This window comes from Pavona decussata, unplaced genomic scaffold (genome assembly GCF_977016875.1).
Source record: "Pavona decussata unplaced genomic scaffold, jaPavDecu1.1 SCAFFOLD_78, whole genome shotgun sequence".
Taxonomy (NCBI): domain Eukaryota; kingdom Metazoa; phylum Cnidaria; class Anthozoa; order Scleractinia; family Agariciidae; genus Pavona; species Pavona decussata.
The window spans coordinates 2292501-2305000 of record NW_028145496.1 but is presented as its reverse complement, the minus strand read 5'-3'; the positions used below and the strand labels follow the sequence as shown (position 1 = coordinate 2305000).

The 12500-nt window shown below is 38.6% G+C and overlaps 2 protein-coding genes across 5 annotated transcripts in view; one reads left to right on the top strand and one right to left on the bottom strand.

The window, feature by feature from the left end:
• Window positions 1-10303, bottom strand: part of LOC146476320 (C-reactive protein-like) — a 50460-nt gene extending 40157 nt beyond the window's left edge. Inside the window, exons 1-5 of one of the 2 annotated variants that reach the window (XM_085114891.1) lie at window positions 9903-10303; window positions 7709-7826; window positions 5493-5754; window positions 3224-3339; window positions 1762-2264 (exon numbers count right to left, since the gene is read on the bottom strand). In XM_085114891.1, the coding sequence (XP_084971017.1) occupies window positions 1975-2264; window positions 3224-3339; window positions 5493-5754; window positions 7709-7826; window positions 9903-10268 (1152 nt within the window). In that variant the 5' untranslated portion in view covers window positions 10269-10303 and the 3' untranslated portion in view covers window positions 1762-1974. Of the gene's footprint in view, window positions 1-1761; window positions 2265-3223; window positions 3340-5492; window positions 5755-7708; window positions 7827-9902 lie in introns of those variants that run through there. The other variant, XM_085114892.1, reaches the window with a different exon arrangement.
• The window catches only part of LOC146476315 (adenosine receptor A2b-like), a 90900-nt gene that overhangs the window by 26329 nt on the left and 52071 nt on the right, over window positions 1-12500 (top strand). The window lies entirely within an intron of this gene.

The window sequence follows — 12500 nt, the reverse complement described above, 5'->3', positions numbered from 1 at the left end:
CAAAGATTAGGGTTATAAATTTTATGTTTATTTCAGGCCGTTTCGTTGAAAATGTCATCTTACTAAGACTATGGCCGGCAGGTGTGCCGACAAGAATTAAAAAAAAAAATTACAAAAAATTGAGGAATAAAGGAAAGTCTTTTCTAAAAACTTTCTTCTGGATTTTCTTTTCATGATAAAAATTTGTATCTTTAAACTTTAATCCATGAAAGCTGAGATTATTTATTACACAGTCTAATGTGTTTTGCTGTTGATTATCAAAAACCACAAATCTCGAATCTCTCTGACCGTGTATCGTCAATCCACCTCGTACCTCCTCCCTTTCAAGCTTTCAAAATTGAAAAAATTTAGTTCCAACGCAAAGATAAAACATAATTTCAGTAAAATTTTCAAAAGCAGGTGGGCAACTTCAGGATAAATGAGATAAATGTGATTACTTCTCCGGTAGTATGACACCAACGAAGACAAAGAGGAGAAGAGCTTGTCTTGGTTCTGTAACCAGTGTTCTGTTGAGTTCGACCATCAAAGTGAACTTTAGAGTAGCCAACGAGAACATTTAAGCAGAATTCTTAAAATGTTGTCTCCTGTTTTGCAGGTCGTTTTCTGTCCCTTTTAAATGCATTTTAGTGTAAACTAATACAGTTTTGATCTGTTCGGATGATTTAGCTAAAAATTTAAATTACGGAAAGATTTAAGGACGGAGTCTTATTCCCCGAAGTTACTATTAATAGCTGTTTGTTGACTTCACGAAAATGCTAGCTGGCCTTTCTTTGCTTTCTTAATGAAGTATTGCTCCTTCAAAAACAAAGTAAATTATTTTTCCAGTCCGTGTCAGACAACTGTTGAGAAATTTTGCGCTGATATTTTGCCGAAGTAAACGTTGCATTTTCTTCCCAGCTAAATCCAAATTTCTGAGGAGAATAGGTATCCCGGACAAATATCCATCGAATAAGGCCATTGGGTGCCCCTGAAACATCTTTTATTTTTTTCTCCAAATGATAAGCACGTTTTGCCAGTTTTGAGATGGATGGCATGGACTCTACAAACTCCATCTCCTTAATTGACACTGTTTAACTAATGAGCTTTACTTTGAAGAATGGGATTTTAATGAGAATGATGTATTATTCAGAGTGACACAGGCACACTAGGAAAAAGGAAATCCGAGTGCTCCTATCAGGAGTCGAACCTAAGACTATTTCGGAGACTCTACCACTAAACTACAGGAGACTCGTGGGAGCTAAGGCCATTAAACAAGGTTCATGGGACAAACATCCTGCATACTGATAGGATTGGAATGTCATGTGTGGCATATATGCGCAATGGGAATAATGCTATGGAATATGTTAAGCCTGGTAAATAAATTAGAATGATGTAATCATCAGTAAATGACACAGTCATACTCGGAAAAGGAAAATCCGAGTGCTCCTATCAGGGGTCTAACCTAAGACCTTCTGATTATTAGTTCGGATGCTCTACCATCCTGCATACTGCTCTGCATCCGAACTAGTTATCAGAAGGTCTAAGGTTAGACTCCTGATAGAAGCACTCAGATTTCCTTTTTCCGAGAATGCCTGTGTTACTTTGAATAATACAACATTCTCGTTCATTCACCAGGTTTAAAAAAATAAATTATCACATTTATTCCATGGCCTTCAAAAGTTGTTAACATAATTAAAATCACATAAAAGAGACTCCATTCCAGCAAATTCTTATTTTATTCCCGTTAATAACAATACGGTAGATGCATGTCCTAGGTATTCCCTCAAACTACAAATTTTAGCATCAAATATATTAAGTTCCCGTTTTAAAACATCCCTATATGTTTTACATTTTACATGTTTTGACTATACTAAACCTTTTTCACGTCCACATTTACCTGATGAACCAACAGACTTTAACAATAAAGGGTAACCACAGACCGATGGCAAAGACAGACGAGGCTTACGATTCCTAAACCAACTAAAAATTGCCTCATTAGGATAAGCACTGGGGAAGTCGATCAGACGGTTCACACGTTAAATCGATTGACTGCACCCCTCCCCTGAGCGAGCTGTTTCCCAAAGAGCTCATGTTAAAAAGATTTCCTTTGAAATCCCCCTCGCATGACTCAGCTAACTTGAATATCTCTGCGGCACTTAACACCCGATCCCAGAAGTTGATGCCCGTCATTTGGCCGATAAAACTTTGTTCTTGAGTGAATCCTCCTCCGTAAGAGTCTTGATCCTGTCCAAATATCAGCTTTGCATCTGCGTCCAGTGAAAGCCCTGAAACAAGAGGATAATATTTTCACCAAAATTAAGTAGGCAAACCTAGGAAGGCAAAGCCATTTAGCAATAAATAAAACATTTAATAAATAATGATAGTGATAAATGGTGTAACGAGAAACTGCCGTCCTTCGTTCGTGTGATGAGATTTCATTTAGTTTTTCAGTGTAGATTATAAGTTCGGGGCTCGCTACGTTGGGAATCTGTTCCGTTATGATAACAATGGGTAAAAAACGAAGGGATTTGAGAAATGAACAAAGGATAAAATTTAACAACAACAACTACATCGATAAAAACTTTGCTATGATGATGATGATGGAGACAGAGACGTTGATGAAGATTTCGATTGTGATGCTAATAAAGAAACGAGATTTCGTTAATTTTATTGTATTTGGGAAGCAAAGTCACTGGTTGGGGCAACAGACCCTCTCTGACAACTTGCCTGATTGTTTCATAGAAGCACCGAGTTCAAATCAAAACCTCCCACTGGTTGAGTTATTTTACATATTTTTTTTTAAATTGGATAATTCTTTCAATGATTTATAATGTCTCCCATCATCATCATCATCATCATCATCATCATCATCGTCATCATTATCATCATCATTGTTATCATTCTTGAATAATGCAAGGACCACTTCTACAAACAGCGGTAAAATGTAGCCGGATCTTTGTGCAATGAATAAAACGCAAAAACCAAATACAAGGCTGATCGGACAGCTAAAATAATGTTATTGCCTTGTATTTCGGTTAGACAAACCTAACCTTCTTCAGGAGCTGCAAAAAGCTAAATAAAAATTGGAAATAAACGGTGACAATATTCATTAGTATCATTTTAAATATAGCAACCGTTTATTTCCAATTTTACTTAGCTTTCTGCGGTCCCTGAAGAAGTTTAGTTTATTATAATTACTAATTTTATTATTTTTATTCTTGATTTTTTTTTATCTCCAACATACCGCTGGCTTGTTTATCCCATCTCTGTGCACCATCTACATACAATCTGACAGCACCTCCACCCCATGACACACAAACATGATGCCACTTGCCATCAGTTATTGTCACACCTGTAGACCTGTAGATACAATAAAAATAATACAATGTTGATTGACAAGAAATCGCCAGGAAAAGAGAGTAGATTCCATTGTATTGATGACTTGAATGTGACGTCATGGCGGCCATGTTGGTGTACAGGAGCAATAAGATTTTCCTCCTTTGGGAGTTAACTTCCGTTTTTATGCAAACTATGTGAACAAATTTTCGTTTGTTTTGTACACCAACATGGCGGCAATGCAAACCACTTATTCCCTATTCCTGTGAAACTATGGGTGCATTCTTTTCGGGCTAGGGAAACGCTCCTAAAATCTGGAAGCGGAATAGCGGCATGTCTGCGCACGCGACTTGCGCGAGCGGCCGCGTAGGATCTCCCGCCAAAAATTTCCCGAAAGAAAGGTATTCTGTCCATTCCGAGTAAACCGTTTTCCTTCCATTCTGTTCATTCTGCTATCGGGATCAGAATGAACAGAATGATATTCCGTTCATTCCAAAAATGGAAAAAGGACACTTTTATGTGACCAGGGACAATTATCGTATTAAGTACAAGGACTTTGACGAAGTAATATTTTTCAGATGTTAAAATCAAATAGACTTGTATGTTACACATTTCATTTACTTTGTTATGTAAGCGTTTGAGCGGGGAGTTTTCGTAATATCTTCGTGTGGAACGGTTTGAATAAAGTTCTAGGGGTGGTTTTAAGGCCTTTGTGGCGGTTACCCTACTACAGATGGAATAATATTCTCGTTATAAACCAAACTGATTGGAGGACTAACACTGCTAGGCAAAGGGCAACTGAATTTGTTTGGGCCAATATTTTGACTGGTAACACTAGTCCTCTTCAGGGTCATAGTTACAATCAGTTCGGTTTATTTATACTTTAAGTGACGTCTGGCACGTGCATTTCTGCTACTAGAGATCCGGAAATGAAACGTATATAGAACAGTTTATTTGTGCGTTGTGTGGCCCCGCTTTGAAAAGTTTCACAATTCTCGTTATGTGATTGGTTATTGTGTGACCCTATCCTTGAGCTCCTCCTGTTTTTGCCCCTAATAATAAGCAACTCAGTAAGATTTTCAAACATGACACGAGTAAATTGAAAATTAACACAGTGACTGTCATCATTCTATTAAATTCAATGTTGCAGGATGCGCGTTGTAGATGCAGCAAAATTGCATCGACATACACTAATTCTTATGGGACTCCCAACGAGATGTCAATCGAACGCAACCTTTTACTTCAGGAGTTTTTCGCCCACAAAATTTGAGTTTTTTGTAACGAAGTGTTGCTGTACCACTCGGATCTTAAATATCAACATTTTGTATGGTGTCCAAATGTGACGTAACTCAGAGATGATCAAATCGGCATTGCATGAAAAGTCTTCTGCGAGTTTGTTCTTGCAAAAAGCTGGAGTACAACCCAGTTAAGTATAAACGACTGGGCCTTTCCGTTTTTCCTTCATGTTCATATTGTACCAAATCGATTTACACTCTCAAGAGAAAATAAGGGGACAGAGAGGGAAACTAGAAGCGTTGGCTGGGATATCTGAATTTTACTTAACTTAGTTTTTAAACATCGTCTAAATAGAAGTCGGTTTCCCGAGACGTCCGCAAACGGTCAGTGTGACGTCACAGGAAGTCATCGGAGCGTGCCATCGTGGCATTGTTTAATGGCGTCTGTCAAGAGCCTATGAGGTAAGAGAGCGAATCCCTGTGCCCCATGATAATTATTTTCAATCTTTTTTTTAGTTCGCGCCATGCTATTTTGAGTTTAAAATTAAATGACGTCACTCTAACTGACCAATAAGATGTCGACATTAAAATAGCAACGCAAAAAAATAAATAGATTGAAAAAAATTTCCATAGGAAGAGGGGCATGTATGGGGGATTCGCTCTCTTACCTCATAGTCTCTTGCGTCAGTTGAATATTCAGTATGGCTATCGTAAGTGGCATTATCAGGGGTCCAGATACCTTTGCAGACGTCTCGAGAAACGGACTTCAGCTTTCACGACGTCTTAAAATAGCTTAAGTGAAATTCACATATCCCAAGGGCTATACTGGGGTCTTCCTCTCTGTCTACTCATTTTCGCTTGACACTGTTTATGCCAACGTGATAATCGATCGTTTTTTTTTATGAACAGAGACACCTACACAACGATAAAAGCGACCATTACCTTGACATAAATTTTCCCAAATAGATATGCAAGGTGTTTCCATTGTAGTTTACAAGAAGAAACGCGTTGTGATATAGGGTGGTTGCATAACTGAAGAAGCCCGCTTTGTTCGTGCTAGAGGTTTTCAACCACAAGCATGCGGTCGTGGCGTTGAGGGTCTTGGCGAGCAGGCCGCCGTCAATATAGTCGGTTGTCTTCTGGTTTGGGAAGAGAAAGCCCCGGACTTTTTCTGGTTCCGGTGCCGCAGTCGGTTCTTCACAAGCTGTAGATAAAACAGAGTTATCAAAGAAAGCTTAATATTTTAATCCCCTCAGAAACATGGTCAAAATTTAGTGAGGAGCTTAAATGAGAAACTCTTTGAATGTTGAAAAACTCATCACATCAGAGGCACCCAACTAGAACATTTAAGCAAAATACTTCTTCCCAAATCGTTTCGTTTTCTTCAGTTTAAAAGCATACTTGTGTAAGCTAATGCAGATTAATCTGTTCGCTTGCTTTAAGTTGTAGAAGCTTTGGGACATGGTGTTATGGAGATCCAAGGTGACCTTTCGTTTGCATTTTTAACGACATATTGGCTTCCTCGAAAACGAAAAGAATTAGTTTTCCAAATTTACGAAATTTTTAATGAATCGTTGGTTACATTTCCACTCATTATTTCGGGTTAACCACCAAAACATTTTTAAAAGATATTATAAAATAGCCAGGGTCAAGCAAGCACTGTGATTGGTCAAACCGAGTTCTGTATAACTCCACAATGCACGAAGCATACGTACGGCTCGTGCCTCTCTGCACTTCTCTCGTGTTCTTAAAAATTCCCGCGTGCTTATATAACTCAACAATGCACTCGGCGCGTTTTTTATTTCTTTAATAGAGCGTTCTGCAGGGAGGTTAGTAAATACCAGTTTCTGGGACAAGTTCGCTTCATCAAATTGCATACCGGCCCATTGCCAGAGTGGTAGGCTACAAAAAATTGAATAGAACTTATTCAGTATCTTAAACGATACGGAAAGCTACGGATAAATTTATGTTAGCTTACATTGGAAATACATGTACACTGTTAGGCGAAATGTCCTCAGTGGATTTAGAGACTGTTTGGAGACTGTTTAGAGACTACATTGTATTTTAATGCGCATTCATGAACTGTCTAGGTTTCCAGAAGTTTCCAGAAGCTGTTTTGAGCGTACTGTGATGTTCTTAAGACGGGAAATTACCGGTTAAACCAGGTTCTGGCAGGTTGTGATTCTAGAACGTTCTGCCACGTTGTATAAGCCAATGCGTACTATTCACTCTCTCTCTGCCTTTGAATAAAAGTTACGAGTATCGAGGGCTGGATTCGTTTCGGTGTGTTTTCTAACTGTTGGCGCGTCGGTGAGCGAAACTTTTTTTCGATTTAAACTGCTAGAAGTTAGCAACTTCTAGGAACACAGTATTCACATTTTTAACGGAAACTTAAGACTCTCCTTTTTAAAAGAACATATCTCGATTAGTCCTTTAGAATAACTTTTATACGATTTTTAATTTTTAACAAATTAGTTAGCATGATGTTTATGATCTAATTTTTATGCCTATACAGTTTACTTTTTAACACTATATATATTGCTTAATTAATACCATTTGGAAAGCGCATTTGAAAACTTTAGTTGAATTTGCGCTCAAGAAATGATTGTTGTTATTATTATTATTATTATTATTATTATTATTATTATTATTATTATTATTGTTATTATTATTATTCCTCGCGAAGCGAGGTTAATAAATTTGTCGGGCCGAGCCGGCCCGAGCGGAGTTAAGCCGCGCGAATTCGAGCGAAAAATAAATTTATATATATGTATGCATGTATGTATATATATTTCGTTGAAGGTGTCCGCACTGCTGCCTAGCAACAATGAAAAACAAAGTATGAATGACGTCAGACTGTCTGGCGTCGTCTGGAGCAAAATTTGCATACATCGGAAAAGTTTGCGTGCCGGATCAAATTTGAACTGCAATGTTCATCAATATTCACTGGATACAGAACTATCTCTCCAGAATCTTTTCCCTTTTTTCCAGAAATCTTTTTTGTGAAAGATTTTATCGATCATTTTGGGCTTTTCAGGAAAAGCTCGATCGAGCACTTATAGTAGTCGAATATCAGTTTATGTTGTTGAGTACAGGCATTTAAGATGCCAACAACTTAGAAGATTAAATATTTAGGCTAAAACTCATGAAGGCCTTACCGTTTTTGATGTCACAATTTTCTCCACTCCATGGCAGTTTGCACGAGCAGGAAAAAGTTTCCTTTTCGTTGTCAAATAAACAAGAGCCTCCGTTTAGGCAGCCGGTCATAAGGCATCCCTGTGATAAAAAGATAAAAGTTTTACAACAGCAAAATTTCTATTTTATCGGGAGCACCCATGCAACAAGTGCATTTAAGCAAAATACTTAAAATGTTGTCCCCTGTGTTAAATTCCCAGATCGTTTTCTTGTCTCTTCTCTTAAAGACACGTCTGTCAAAGCTAATTAAGTTTGATCTCTTCCCATGCTTCCATGTTTCGCGAGTGCCTTCAGGGAAATCTAGCGTACGCGCGCTGATTTGGATAAAACCACGGAAAACTATATATCACTGTAAAGCTGATAAATTGAAGTTTGCGAAAATATCAATGTTTTTTTATTTTGTTGGATACATAAGCGCTCAGAGGCCTGCAAACTCAATACTAGCGACGTGTACTTAACTGAATTACCCACTCTCACGTAAAGGCGCACAACCAAACAGACTGCACAATATCAATCAAGAGATAATAGGCTAACAAAGTGTGTCAGGCTTTTTCTTTATTCCTATTGGTTTGTGAGAAAACCCATCCTAAAGATGGACAATGAAAAATTTTTGTAGTCGCATCAGATGTTAACACGTCACGGGAAAAATATTTTGAATTTCGAAAAAGCCTGACACACTTTGATGCATTAATATCTGATGATCGTTTTGGCCAAATTTCGTTGAAATCTGGCAAATCTGCATACCCTATTAATTCATTTGAAGATGGGGAATTCGCGCAAAAACAAAAGCCGTGTTTTCGGCCTTGAAACATTTTCAGAGTTTTCGCACCTCATTAAAATACTTGTCAACGCGCTTACGCCGCGGGCCAATCAAACACAAAGAAGCATTCCCTGGGGAGTTCTGTAGATAATTAAAAAAACCAATCGAAATTCCCCGCGGAAGCATTTAGTGTTACTGTAAAGCGATTTCTTTATGGGAAAAGTGAAGTCTGGCGCGAGAAAGCCACCGGCGAAACCAAAACAAAGAAGAAAACGGCAGATAGATGCAGAACATGAAACTGGCAGCCCCAGCGGAGTTGACACGAGACATGCACTTCTCACCGCTATCAGTACACCTGCAGTACACGAGGCTGCGCGCTAAGGTTCGCTGCTTATTTTCAGCCGGTCAACAACGGCGAAAATGGCTGGATTGTCGCCGCAATCTTCGATTTCGGACTTCGAACTGATGTTCGACTCTCTATTATCCGATTTTTCGTCCTCGAATTTCTCTGCTGCCGAGGCAGTTATTTTTATCCGGCTTGCCCCGATATCTTTCGACGGGGATGAAATTAAAGAAAATCTGACTGGTTGTGCGTGGCTCTCCGCCAGCTGAAGTTTTTTGGCCTCGTCAAATGATTTTTCGACCTTCTTTCGCCCTGGTTATTACTTAACTTTCACCCAAGGCGACTTTTCTAGTTTCGCTTTCTACATAACAACCGTTTACGCAATGTTTGAATCCAAAATGGAACGCTGTTTCACAGTATAAAAATTTTACATACAACGCCGTGACATGCGATGAACACGATGTAAACAAAATTATGCAAATTTGCCAGTAATTCGAGATCGCGGGTAAATTCTGCCGCGTAATATGTCAACACAGTCCCGCATAAATTGGATTATGACACCTTTACTTTTCCTACAAAACTTTGTTTTCCAGATAGCTGGCGTTCTTTTTAAGATTTCTAACTGCTGTTTTCACGAAACTTTGCATCCCTTTCTTGTTTCAACAATTATCTAAAAAAAATTATATGAGAAAAATTCGACCTTTCTTCCCCATAAGTAACCTTAAGTTGAAATTTAACTTGCAGAAACTCAGTTAAGGACACGGAATTTTTCTCTGCAAAAATGCTAGCTGACCTTCAGTGTTTGCATGTTAATCGAGATATTCAGTTTGCCTCTCCGAAAATAAAAGGAATTTTGGCCGACATTTTGCCAAAGAAACGGCAGATTTTCTTGTGGCCATCGGAACAGATATCCACGGAAGTAAACATGTTGGGTGCCCATGTTTTATAGAAGTGTGTGATGAACAACTGCATTTTTAGGCTTTCTTCACAGTTTCCACTATATCATATAATAAATTCTTTCGGTTTTCAAATAATTAAGTCAACGTGAACCCACCTTTAGAAACATTGAGAAAGTAACACCTTGTTGATCAACAAGCTCAGTGTCTTCGTTGACAGAGGCGTTCTCGTGCTTGTTCAGTTCACAAGTTCCCTTGTCACGTTGCTTGAAAGACTCCTTAAAGTTTGTGGAAGTACACCATGAGCTTCTCAAACATGACTGGCTGCAGGACATTAAACTGGGAGATCCAAACCGTTTAATAACATGACCTAACAGTCGCTTATTTTCCCGCGTTACGAAGTAACCAGATCGAGAATTTTCTTCAGCAGCAAAAACCGCTGTGGTATTGAATAGAATTTCATGTAAAATAATAAGTAGGAAAATCGTGTTTTGACGATTTTGCAGTACCCCTGACTTCACCATGGTACACTATTCTGAAGAGTAATGAGTCAAGTATGTTTTTCTCGCAGGAAAGCAGCGCTTAAAACAACCAAATATATGGTTTTCGTATAGTTAGCATAACAACGACAGAAGTCGAGTTTGATTGACGTTCAGCAAACGTACATTTCACGATATTTTGACATATTAATTTTAATTTCTTTGACAAACAGTTTGTAAATTAATAGAAGCAATTTTTACATATTGTTTCTACAGGTGGGGTTGTCTGGATGCTGTGCGATTTCAGGGTTTGGGCGACATCTTGGACTGGCTGACCACTCGTCTCAATTTTATGCGAGAGCTTTGAATCCCGCTGGCTAAATGAAGATCGGACGCACTGTACTAATCCATGATTATTGCTAGTATATACGAACATATCGGCAGGTGAAGGACGTTACTAAAACGAGAAACGGAGAATGGGGAATGGAGTTGGCAGCGGTGATTTCATAACAGGGGCGCTCTACAAACCAATGATTTTGCTTTTTTATATAGGAAACCAAATGATTTTTGCAGTCTGTTGTCCCCTCAATTTTATAATCTCACGCGGCATTACAGGTGGTTTGCATCCAATCCTTAGAGATCCAAAAGACAATGGCGTGGCAGCCATGTTGGATGACAGAACCTTTTGCTTTGTCATCCAACATGGCGCCATACCAGTCTTTAGGATCTCCAGGGATTGGCTGCAAACCACCTATACATTAGTTGTGATCTTCAAAGCTTGGTGGTAAAGGACAGCACCAAAAATAGTTTTATCATACAATAAAGTCTCATTTCCAGGACATATCCTGTAGATCAGTTTATAGTTTCACTTCTTCGCGATAATTGGGCTTCTGACGTCAGACTTCCTTTTATTGAACTGAAACAGTTTTTGTGAATTTAAATCTTCTTCATAATGGACATTAAAATTACCAGATAAATAGTATTTAGCATAACAAAGGTAGAATTCTGGTTTTGACTGACATCCTGTAGAGCGATCACTCTTCGTCGGTTGTTAACCACAGACTCAACTCGTGGGCGGTAAACCTGTAATTTATTAACATCTTGTATGTTTTATATACATCCTGCTAGATTAACAACAGACCACAAGTTGCAGGCAATCCGGCAGTCAGTTTACTTGTTCAGGTCTTAACTTGTCTAGTAAACTCCCCCGGATACGAAACGAATCCTCCGGTCACCCGTACGGGCCACAAATCTCCCAGATAAAAGCGTCGTTCGGATAATTCTCTACAACCAAGATTCAGTGAAACCCAAATTTTAGGAAAATCCACCAAATTTCTGTTGAATGAAGCCCAAATTCAAGCACAAAATTCCCATTGAACCCCAATTTTTCACAAATACCCACAAAATTTCTGTTTTGTGAGTTCATGACGGTTTTCGTGGTAAATTGTTTTGCACATATATTCATGTATATTCACCTCATGTCTTAAAGATGATTATGCAACGTTAGCAGCATCAGCCCTAGCCTTTATTGACATAAAAAAAGACAAAATTCTAGTTAAGTGACTCAACTCAAAACTGTACTTTCACTTCTTTGTAAATAGATGGCTCTGCAATGACAGCGCAAGAATCAACAGAAACAGTTTTTATTTCATAGCACAAACAGGTGATGTTCCGACTAAAACCGCTTGAGTTTCGAGAAAGTCTCCATTAATATTTTGAAACAGATTTTGAAAACCTCTGTTTTAAGCAGAATTTTCGACCCTGTTGATATTGATTGGTAGGTGAAAACATATCAACACGTATACTGGCGTTTTTAAAACGAAATTCCGTTAACTGGATGGGGTCTTTAACCGGCACCACAGCGAAACAGTAAGTAATATTAGGCGCAGTCGGGGTGCAAAACTTCGCGCAACATGTCGTCACAAGTGCCATTTAGTTTTCTTCCCTCGCTACTGTTTGCTAACGGTACGAAGGCAAAAATAAAACATTAACTTCATTATTTTGCAGTGTCTTTCTTGGGTGTTTGTCGCTAGCGCAGGTGACACATTAAAATATTCAAAGTCCCCTCGATGCGATGCAATTTTCTGACCGTACACAGACCGAAAAGTTTCTTTACAGTTCGTATAAACCGTACGGATTGTACATCGCCTCATTCCCTCGCTCAAACAAGATGTGAAAATATTCCAAGTCCCCATAATGAGATGTAATTTTCCGACCATACACGGACCGAAAACTGTCTTTACATTTTGTGAAACCGTACGGATCGTAAGGCTGTTT